This window comes from Watersipora subatra, chromosome 8, assembly GCF_963576615.1.
Source record: "Watersipora subatra chromosome 8, tzWatSuba1.1, whole genome shotgun sequence".
In the NCBI taxonomy this organism is placed as follows: domain Eukaryota; kingdom Metazoa; phylum Bryozoa; class Gymnolaemata; order Cheilostomatida; family Watersiporidae; genus Watersipora; species Watersipora subatra.
Window position 1 is genome coordinate 122,739 of NC_088715.1, and position 12,262 is coordinate 135,000.

The following is a 12,262-nucleotide window of genomic DNA, read 5'->3' on the forward strand; positions in this document are numbered from 1 at the left end:
TACTCAACAGAGAAATCATAGACAACTATGGAACTTTTGAATTGAGTTTGAAGTAGAAATGAAGCCATGCATAACTTTTACTAGCATAATTATAAAAGTGTGCGCATGAGACTGCACATGAAATTGTCCACCAAGTTTACTAAATTGGCAAACAATTAAGTATACAGAAAAGCAAAGTGTTTTTGCATACTCGCAAACAATAAAAAGAGTAGTTGGGGTGTAAAATGGGTGTGAAATACTGAACGTAAATAATCACCAGCATGGATGGTTTTTAAAATGTTTATTACTACTTGGTTCTAGGGAATGCAATAGATTAAATTTTTTTAAATTTTAATGTAGTATTCATCATATTTAATTTTAGCTGGATTTCAGTAGTATATATATCTAAGAACCTAATATGCTTCAATGAATGCATGAAACTTCGTTTGTTATACAATATACAAAGCCAAATCCGCTTAGCTAGCATGTCAGCAAATAAACAATGCATAATGAAAATCTATATATAAATCTCAGGGTCTTTTTGTCTTCAATTGTATGTCCATTTATCGCAAGTAAGCATTTTTTCAACATAGCAATGCATAACTTACATGACTCTCGCATAAGCTTGATTGATATACAAAGCAAGAATATGGCAATCAGTAGAGAGCTGTAGCAGAACTGAAACAGGCTCAGTATGAATCACACAAATACATAAACAGTACACAGAAATAAATGCAGTACGCAAAAATAAAAAAAACCTTCATTTAAAACCATCATTTTTATTACCCGCGCAAAATCAGGCAATCTGCTAGTTTTATATAAAGCAGGAGTGGCTGCTGCCTATTTGTAAAAATTCACAACAATAAAAAATCTAAAGAAGTTAGACCAATTTAAAAAAAAACTTTTTATAATTAAATCACAAAATGAAACCAAAACTTTGGATGATCGCCAAAAAATACCAAATAGTAGATCCCTGGTCAAATTTTTTCAAAATCACACCGGCAAAATTGTTAGTGATTTCTTGTTAATTGTTATTTCAATTATTCTGGACAAAGTTATTTCTTGCGCTGTTTTAATTAAAAAAGTTCACAGGCAAATGTTGGTTTTTTGTTATTTTTAATTTTGTTCAAAAACCTTTGCAAATAGTTTTGATATATTGCATTGAAACAAACTAATTTTAGATATCAATAGCATAAATTTAATTATGGTGCTATTGTTATTGCTAATTTTAATTAAACAGTTTTATGAGAATTACTGTATAGCTGGCCATTGACTACTTCTGTTGGAAAGCTTACCTACAGTTTTAATGTTTGGAAAACCGTCTCATTTGACTTTTTGTTGCTCAAAAATGCTCGTTTTTTTTTAATTACTTTGAAAAACTTTCACAGCATTGGTAAAATCTTTGTGCTCTTTGAGATTTGTTTGTGCCAATGTGTTATCACTTCTCAATCTTTGCCTGTCATAAATTTAGCCTGTAGTGTCTTGCTTATGATTATGTAATATCGAAGAATCAGCAGTTAAACATAGACAAAAAAGAAACTTATTCAGTACTGCTGGTCATCTGAAATAACAAGATTATAACATTTGATGCTGTATACACCAAATCAAAGACAAATAAGATGTTTACTTTCATAAAATTTGTGCTCAATAGCCTATACAATTTACAAATATTCAATTAGTTTATTATTTTTCGTTTAATCCATTCTATAGTATTCTATTTGGCACAAGGCTTTATGGTTAACTAAAAACCAAGCAGATGCAGCGAGTGAGTCATGTTTTTAATAAAATGGTAGCTTGTAAATTACAGACACTGCAAATAATTTGTCAATAATCTACCTAGGCGCGAGATTTTGAACTTCCTTTGCAACATAACCCGGTTAGTCTCAAATAGGAAAAACTATATTTGCTTTGCATTAATGATACTCATGCTCACGTTCATTTTAAATTACATGGTTTTTACTATGCCAATCTTTTTAAGAAAATGCGTACTTATTTGCCAATCTAATTAGCTTTGGAAATGCATCAGTTTACTGCTCAGTCGCCAAATAGTAATGTCATATGTCTTATATGGAGAAAATAAAGTGAACCACCTGTAATGATTATGACGGATCATATTTTCAAAATATTACATCTGAATTGACGTTGCACACAAAGATCACTGTTATTATAAACCATACAGACGTAGAACAAAATTGTCAAATATTTTTGATGTAAACATCCTATTTGACATTGGCAAATACTTTTTATAGGTTGCATTGTAGCAAACTAATTTTATATATCAATAGCGATAGTGCAATAAGTTGCTTATGGTTCTATTGTTATTGTGATTGCTAATTTGAACTAAACAGTTTTATCAGAATTATTTTATAACTGGCCATTGACAACCTCTATTGTAAATCTTGTCTACTGTTTAATGTTTGGGAAACCCATCTAATTATACTTTGTATAATTGTGTACTTTCAATAACTACTTTGAAATTTTGATGCTGTTTGTGATTTGTCTGAGTCAACATGTTATGGCTTCTCAACCTTAGCCTGTTACAGTAGTGTCTTGCTTATATTAATGTCATCTCGAAGAAGTAGGAGTTAAATATAGAAAACAAAGAAATTATTCAGTACTGCTGGTCATCTGAAATAACAAGATTATAAAATTAAATCCTTTATACACCAAATCAAAGAAAAATCAGATGTTTACTCTAATAAAATTTGTGCTCGGTAGCATATACAATTTACAAATATTTGATGAGTTTATTATTTTCTGTCTACTTCGCTCTACAGTATTCTATTCTGCTCAAAGCTTTATGGTTAGCTAAAACGCAAGCGGATTCAGTGAGTGAGACATGTTGTAAATACTATGTTGGCTTCAAAATTCCCCAGACACTGCAAATAGTTTTCAAGAATCTACCCAGGTGCCAGGTTTTAAACTTTATTTTCAACATCACCTAGTTAGCCCCAAACAGGAAATATTAACTTTGTATTGGATTAATGATAGTCATGCTCACGTTCATTTCAGATTACATAATTTTCACTATGCCCATTTTTTAAGAAAATGCGTACATGTTTGCCTATCTAAACAGGTTTCATAAAGCATCAAATCACTGCACAGTTGTCAAAAAGTTATCACATGCGTCTTAAATAGAAAAAAATAAAATAAACAAAAGCTAATGATCAAGACACATCATATTTTTAAAATATTTCATCTAAATTGATGTTGTTCCCATAGACTACTATTAGCTTACGCTATACTGACATGAGCAATATTGTCAAATATTTTATTTGAAAACATTATGAAACAGCACATAATATAGAACACTAGTTAATTCTTTAATCAGACTATCAAATTTACAAAGAGTTGACCAGTTATTTTTTTAAACAAATATGAAGGGTCTTTCTTATGAAATTTTTTCAATTTCTTGAGAGAAATTTAGTATTTTGACAATTTATATGTAAACCTAATTCAACCATGAGCAACATATACCAGAAGAAAATTATGATAGACAACAGAATTATATCACCCCTAACCATGGAAGGTATGAAGTCATGTATTTACTGATTTGCTTTAGTTTTTAATTTAAATTGCAATTGGAAAAACCTTGTAAACCTAAAATGCATGATTCTCAAAGTTGATTGTTTGACTATCACACTCACAAAGTTTGTTTTTTTTTGCATCACGTTAGATAGTTTGGTTGATGAACCGGCTTGCGCAGTTAGAAATCTAATAGTGAGTGATTACTTATTGCAAAGTTATTTTCTAGTGCCGTTGTTTTTCTAATATTTTTTTTAACATCCGTTGTTTTGGCATACTTTCAGTGATTTTAAGAGAATCTCCTGAACCAAATAGATATTATTACTTTCTACTTACTTTCTGCTAAACGTTAAGCAGCAAGGTTCTAGGTAATCATGATGCAACATCAAACAGCCACAAGATCAATTAATAGAACAAAGGAAATTATGCAACACGGTTACTGGCAGGCAATAATAGGATTATATGATTTGCGACTTTTACACAGTCTCACATACAGAGAAGAAATTTTTTCACTTATGATACGCACTCCATAACATACAAAATTGAAAATATTTAATATTTTAATTGCAATGCTTATTTTATATGAAACAGGAGAGGCTGATAATTGTTTATAAAATTCACAATAATAAAAAGTCTTAAGGAATGATACCAATTTGCAAAAATATTTCTCACAATTTAGACACAAAATTAAACAAAAACTTGTGTTGAGCACCAATAATGACCAACTGGTAGATCCATTGTTGAAAATTCGCCAAAGCACAGTGGCAAAACTGCCAGCAAATCCTTGTTAACTGTTTTTACTACTGCTGACAAAGTTATTATTACTTTCGCTCTTTTAATTAAGGAAGGTCACAAGCCAAAATTTCTGTTTTGTCAATTTTAAAAGTTTTTTCAAAACTACACAAGTATTTTTAGAAATTGCATTGTACCAAAATAATTTTAGATATCAATAGCAATAGTGCAATAACTTACTTATTGTTCTATTGTGATCGCTAACTTGAACTGAACATTTTTTTGAAAATTACTCTATAGCTGGCCGTTGACTACCTTTGTTGGAAAGTGACCTCTAGTTTTAATGATTGAAAAAATCATCTCACTTTACTTTGCGTAACTCTAAGCCACTCATTTTTATTAATAATTGCTTTCAAAAAGTTATGCAGCATTGGTAAACTTTTGGCGCTGTTTGAGATTTTTCTGAGCCAAGGTGTTTATCATTGTTGACACTGCCTGTCATACATTGAGCATGTCGTGTTCTGCTTATGATTATGTAATATTGAAGAAGGACCATTTAAACTTAGGGAACAAAGAAGCTTATTCAGTACTGCAATCAGTAAAATTCAGTACGGCTCATTGACAATGACAAGATTATAACATTTCCTGCTTGTACACTAAATCAAAGACAAATAAGATCCTAAACTCTCATGAAGTTTGTGCTCAATAGCATATAAACTTTACAAATATTAAATGACCTTATCATTTTCTGTCTACGCCGTTCTATAATATTATATTCTGTGCGCGGATTTATGGTTAGCTAAAAACCAAGCAGATTCAGTGAGTGAGAAAATAATCAAATATTAAAGATGTAGTTGCGTCAAATTTGAGTTGATCTTAAAAGAAAGCATTTTTTTCTCTATCAGTTGATATGTTGTTTGTTGTGTTACGCGATCGCATTGCCAAAATATTTGAAGATTAAAACCAAAAAAATCTGATTGCCGTAAAAACGCTCAGGCCACAGAAACGTGCCCAGACTTGCCCAAAATGATGTCGCGCGTTAGGCAACCTGTCTCTATCTATCGTATTCACATCGGCTATTTGCGATAAAAGTCTAGTCTTACGCGGCTCTATTGGCATATATCTTATTTTGTATTTGCTCATGTTGGCTAGAATAAAATTTTAAATCCTGCTACAGATGCATCATTATGAATGTTTCAAAGGCCTCAAATAACGAAAATTGAAAATTTGTTCCACTCACTTTCTCCAAATGTTGTTTAAACATTTGGGTACCGACTACCAATTCTACCGGTCTACGGTAATTCTGTCAAGTCACTTATGTAGAACGCGGTCTTTGTACCCATACTAACGATATACAGCCTCCCATAAGCCTCGCCCACATTATGTCGTCTATTACCTATTGCCTACATACTAGTTTCTTACTAGTAGTATTCTTACTGAATACTATCTAAGTGAAATAAGCAAGAATATAGACAGGGATAGAGTTTTAAGGATGAGAAGTCTGCTGCCAACTGGATTTGAACTCACATTCTCCAGTTTTGCGGACATCCATATACCATATCCACTTCACTACAATATTCTGCAAATCATGTTTTGCATTATCTTCAACAAATTTATTTTATTATATAATTTTTACTGCCAAAAAAACTATATAAATAACTACATAAATATATTAATTTATATTAAATATAAATTTATATCTTAATAGTATAATTGTAAAGCATATAAAAATCACTCCACTGTAGCAAATTCAAACTCTGTATGCGCCATATCTGCATATTCATCATCATCTTCAGTGCCAGGGCATGCAGCTCGCACCATCTTATACACGCAGGCTGGTAGTGGTCGTCGCTCTCCCCTCCTAAGTCCTGTTGGATATGTCCAGAATATTAGAGATCTATAAGCACATAGTCTCCTCTGCCTACACACCATGTTGTAGATCTCGCTTTCTTGCAGTCTTTCAGATGGTACCAGGCTCTCCGCATCTGGATACTTGGGCACTAACAAAATATTATACTTTTACAGTTTCTTGATAACTTACTTGAAGTAAGCAGTAAAACTAGCAGCTACAAACCTCATAAGCTTACCATGGTAGTGGCAGTAGTTATAATAAGCCACTCTCAATGAACCTGGCTTTATAAGGTCTTTTATTTCGTCAGCTTTGGTAACGCATTTGATACCAGTTTGCGGAATGGAATGCCACATGTCGTGGTTTGTGCAGCATACGTTCATATCTTTTTTTCTCCATGCATGGCAATTCTCACACTCGCACTACTGCTGAACTGGTGGTGCCACGTAAACATCCTATAATCAATAAAACAAACTTAATGATTACACGCATTCATTGATGTCATTCTAAGGTGTATTTACGGTAAGGTTTCAATTTGGGAGTCAATTAGATTGCTAATCTAAAATCACGATATGAGTAAACGTTTAACAAAAATATAGGTATGTAAAATATATAAATACAAAACCAGCAATTCGAAGCTTTGTTTTTGGTAGTTAATGTTGAGCAATGATCAATCGATTTTACCCACTTCCTACCAGTGAAAATAATTTGTAATCATGACTCTAATTTAGCAAAGATTCGAAAAAAATAATAAAGCTAGGTAAAACTGCAGATAAGCTATGAAACGATGATTGGAGATAGCAAAGAATTATCATTTTATTAATTAGTATATGTATTTATGACTATAAAAATATTACATTTACTTAGGTATAGAAGACTCTAAGTTAATTTACCTCTATTCTGTCTTTCTCTGCAGCAAAACGCTACTGACGCCTGTCAGCTTTCACCATAGGCTGTCTACTCCAATCTTTGACTAAAAGTTGCTCAGATAACTCTGAGTCGCAGTCGCTCGAACTTGAAGCCATTTTAAAACTATGTATAACTTGTATGTAGTAATTGTTGAAAAGCGTTGAACCAGTAACGGTGATAATTCTCTATCGAATGAGTATGAATTCTCTAACGATGAGAACCTTCGAGATCACAGACAACCCGTTTTACGAGTGATAACATTTATTACGGCCTATATAAAAAATTCGCGCTCATGATTGGCTAATGAAGCGACCTCATATTTATCACTCATGGTTTCGTTTCAGATATCTTGCTTGTGACGTCGCGAAATAAGCACCCGCTGGAACGTGAGCTTTTTAAAAGAGGGCCTCATTCAAACGCCTATATCTCTGGACAAGGTTGGTCTACAAAGACAAAACTGGCATCAAATTGTAGCTGATGTTTTAGCCTTTTATGGGTCCTAATTCATTGAAATGACTTTTTTGACGCAACTACATCTTTAATGAAATGGTAGCTTGTAAATCTAACAGACACTGCAAATAATTTGTCAAAAATCTACCAAGGCACAAGATTTTAAACTTTATTTGAAACATCACCCGGTTAGCCTCAAACAGCAAATATTATTGTTTTGCGTTAATGATAGTTATGCTCATTTTAATTTTAGAGCACGCGGTTTCCACCATGCCCATTTTTTTAAGAAGATGCGTACCTATTTGCCTATCTAAATAGTTTTCACCGTGCGTCAAATTACTTCACAGTTGCCAAGGTGTTATGCCATATGTCTTGAATCGAAAAAAAAAGTAAACAACAGTTAACGATCAGGACGGATCACCTTTTCAGAAAATTTCACACTATTTGTGTTGCTCAAAAAGATTACTATTATTAACCTAAACTATACTCACACAGTAAAATATTGGCGAAGGTTTCACGTTGAAACGTTAGTCTTAAACTTTAATTAAATATTTAAATAATTTAATAGTTACTGTCTATTTTGTTCTACTTTAAAAACTTCAAGATGAGTTGAAAGCCAAACAGGCATAGCAAGTGGAATATGTTTGAAGTCATAGACTGTATTCGGTCTCCCAGATCCTGCAGATAATCCTGCAGAGATCCTACAAATACCTACTTACTTGTCTTTTACTGTACACATGATATATTATATTTGTATTGCATTAGTGTTATTGTCTTGTGTACATGTGCCAATTATAGGCTCAATAATTTCTATCATGCTAATATTTGAAAGAAAATAAATATATATAAATACACCTATTAATATACGTACAAGAATTGGTGAAAATCTCAAACTCATGGGTTGAATGTCATACACACCCAAGTGTGTATGCCATTGTAAGTGTGCACTTACAATAATTGATCAATTTTTTAAACTAATCGTTCAAATATAACAGAAACTCGCTATGATATTTGTGCCATCAAATTAGAAAGATCTTACTGCAGCCCACTAAAATTATGATTAGTGACTGTTAGTGAACTTACAAGAATTTGTAATGCCATATGCACATGTGATATTAGTTCTGTCATCAAATTGAGACATATTGGCACGATGGCTTTTACATGGCTAAAAACTGCACATTCTTTTATATTAACTGGTTAATGCGAGCATACAAATGTTTAAAATAGCGTAAAAATGTCTGAGATATTTGGATGTCAAATAACGGCCATCTGACAGCAACAGTTTTTAGATTGTTCATGACTGTGAGTTCACATATAATAATTTTTCTATGTCCCCAATTTAATGGTTAAAGTATCATACACGCCTGTGAGAATAATTTTACCATCAAATTGGAGACATATTTTGCTTATGGTGTTGGCATATTTTATGATGGACTGTGTTTTTTTATTACAATTGGTAAATGTGCTCAGGAAACCGCCTAAGAAGCAATTCATTAGGGTTGATATTTTGACATTTAATTTGGAACATCTTGCAGAAATGGTATTAGGAATGATGATGACTGTGTGTGACCTCAAATAAAATAATCAGTCCATGTCCCAAATTCAATGGTTAAAATATCATACACACCTGTGAGAATAATTTTACCATCAAATTGGGGACATATTGTTGCAATGGTGTTGACATTGTCTATGACTGAGTGTGTTATTTTTTATAATTGGTCAATGTGCTCAGGAAACCACTTAAGAAGCATATTCATTGGGGTTGATATTTTGGCATTGAAATTGGAACACTTTGCAGCGATGGTATTAGGAATGATCATGACTGTGTGTGACCTCAAATAAAATAATCGGTCAATGTCCAAAATTCAATGGTTAAAATATCATACACACCTGTGAGAATATTTTACCATCAAATTGGGGACATATTGTTGCAATGGTGTTGACATATTTTATGACTGACTGTGTTCTTTTGTTATAATTGGTCAATGTGCTCAGGAACCCGCTTAAGAAGAATATTCATTGGGGTTGATATTTTGACATTAAATTTGAAACATCTTGCAGCATTGGTATTAACAATGATCATGACTGTGATCTCAAATAAAATAATCAGTCAATGTCCCCAAATCAATGGTTAAAATATCATACACACCTGTGATAATTTTTCTACAACCAACATGGATATATCTTTTCACAATAATATTTCTACTAATTAGTTAAACTAATGGTTACAAACTTGCTGATTAAAATACAAAACATTCCTTTGTGTTCATATTGGCCTATAATAGATCGTTGATGGTGAAAAGTGCAGACTCCTTATTAGACTAGCATTGAGAAAATTTATGATATTGTGTGCACTTGTAATAATTGGTCAATTGTACCTAAATACTGAATATACTTGTATACTAATACAAACACCCTTTTCTTTAATGTTTATATCATACATCAGGAAAATTGTATGACATAAAATTTGAGATTGTTTTCGACGGTTTGCAGTTCCAATGATTGGCCAATTACTTCAAAAAATATTGACTGTATAATCATACTTAATTTTGATGACAAAGGCGCCTTCAAACTGAACAAAGCTCATTTCAATGGTACTGAGATAGCTCTAATCAGTGTTTGCAGTGATAGTAATTATTTTACATTCCCAAGCTAATGGTTAAAATATTTTGCATACTTTTGGACACATTTGCGCTAAATATTGAGTCAATATTGTTATAAAACAGTTAAATAGATTACAATTGAATTTATGATTGTTGCAAAAATGGGCAAATCGATATAAATTTAAGAAAATGTAATAGAAGGCAATTTTTTGGTACCGGTAGCACGTTTTATTAAACATAATTTAATTTTTTATAAAGTAACTGTTTTTTCGGGCTTACATTAGGTATATAAGAGATACTAATGTTTTATTTCCAAAGCTTGATTCTAATATGTCTTTGCCTATGCTTTGCTTTTTATGCATGACTCACAAACAAAGGAATTGCGCAAAAAAATAAATCAAAAGTGGTAATCATTGTGTGCAACCAAACAGAAAATTTCAACTAAAATTAGCTATATTCAATTCTATTTGGCCTCCGGATTTAAAAAAAAAATTAATCACAATTGCTGGCCTGGTTATTTTTACTTTTGTTCACAAAAGTTAACTCATGATTACGCAATGTAAATTTTCTGATGGCTGCACTTGGTAGTGATAAAAAGAAGATGGCAAAATACTTAATCGATTATAGTAATTAACTTTGTTGCCTATTCAGGGCTTACGAGTTTTATAAAAACTATGTTAAAATGTTTAACTTGAAGATAATCGCGTTCAATGTTGAAAAGTCATAAATCTAGATAAAACATCAGCCTGCAACCCTGGCCTGGCTGTTTGCAATTCAAAACCTCAACTTGAACAGATCACCGTAAATTATGTAAAGCAATTGGTTACACTGAATTTATTACCAAACATAAAAGTTTAAGGTCAATTTAACCTTGGCGCATCATACATTTGTAGAATTAGTACTTTACATAGGATTGATAAATAGCTATTAAAATTTTAAGTTGATATTTGCGGAAAAATGAAGTCATCGATAACTTTTACAAGCACATTTACGAAAGTATGGGAAAAATATCACATACCGACAACTCCAAAATTGTTGAAAAAAAACAAAAATAAGCCAGAGTTATCTTCTCCACTCAAAAGTCCCTGTTTATTAGATAAAAAATTCATACATGTGTGTGAGGTGAAGTGCCCAAAGTTAGTGTTAAATTCTCATGAGCTATAACTGAAAAACGGATAAAGTGACAGCTCTCAAAATCAGTGCATTTGTAAACCCACAAAAAATGTTTCAATATGTTATTTTTTAAAGCTCCTAATGACAGATGAAAATTGTCCTCAAAGTGATGGTAAAAATATCGCGTCCCCAATTGCATGCGTTTACAAGACCATGTGCGTGATTGTGTGTATAAATGTGTGTGTGTGTGTGTGTTCATGTGAGTATGTGTGTGTTTTCGTGTGCATGGGTGTGTGTATAATTGGGTGTATGTTCATGTGAGTATGTTTGTGTATGAGTGCATGAATCTGTATGTATGCATGTGTGCATGTACTGTATGTTTGTGTCTGTGTGTGTGCATTTTCGTGTGTGTGTGTGTGCGTGTGCGCGTGTGCGTGCGTGTGTCAGTGTCTTCAAGTGTGGTCATGTTTATATAGGGTATTTGTTGTAGTGTAGGTTAAAGTTTTTGCTTATAGGTATGTGTTTAAATTGCAGCAAGTTTTGAGTTTGCATTTTCTATGCTTCTCTGTCACAAGGAATAAACATATTGGCATACCTGATAGTATCTCCACATTTAATGATTTTTTTATCATTGTATCTAATAGAATGTAGATTACATGTTTTATCATGTAATATATAATTCTATAGATGTTTACTGTTGGTCAAACTATTGACACTGAAATATATTATAATCCCCAGTTAATGCCTTTAAAATCCATTCTATATTTTGAGACAATTTGTTTCAGTAACATATTTGAACATATCTACAAATGATAAAATTAATAAGGGAACCTACTAGTTTTTTATAATTATGACATCAGATTTTGAAAATATTGTAAGTGTGCCTGATCTAATCAACTGCTCTGCTAGATAACATCTCAAAATTTGGCCTGACCTTCATTTCTGCTGTTTTCATTGATTCACAATGGCCTTTGAATGAATACCAGTTGATCCCATCTGCGTAAGAGCTGTGAGTTCTGTTAAGATAATTACCATTCAAGTTAACCTTATGACATGCTTTGTACCACCAGGCTCCATGGAAACTTATAGCGCAGTTGTCTTT

At 32.2% G+C, this 12,262-nt stretch overlaps 2 protein-coding genes across 2 annotated transcripts in view; one reads left to right on the forward strand and one right to left on the reverse strand.

Annotated features, from left to right (window-relative positions):
• Nucleotides 1-12,262, forward strand: part of LOC137401912 (nestin-like) — a 1,051,237-nt gene that overhangs the window by 46,362 nt on the left and 992,613 nt on the right. The gene's annotated exons all lie outside the window — the stretch shown is intronic.
• The window catches only part of LOC137401453 (fibrinogen C domain-containing protein 1-B-like), a 7,728-nt gene continuing 7,515 nt past the window's right edge, over nt 12,050-12,262 (reverse strand). The window contains exon 4 of the mRNA XM_068087803.1: nt 12,050-12,262. This exon is cut by the window's right edge and continues 68 nt beyond it. Coding sequence (XP_067943904.1) covers nt 12,050-12,262 — 213 coding nt within the window.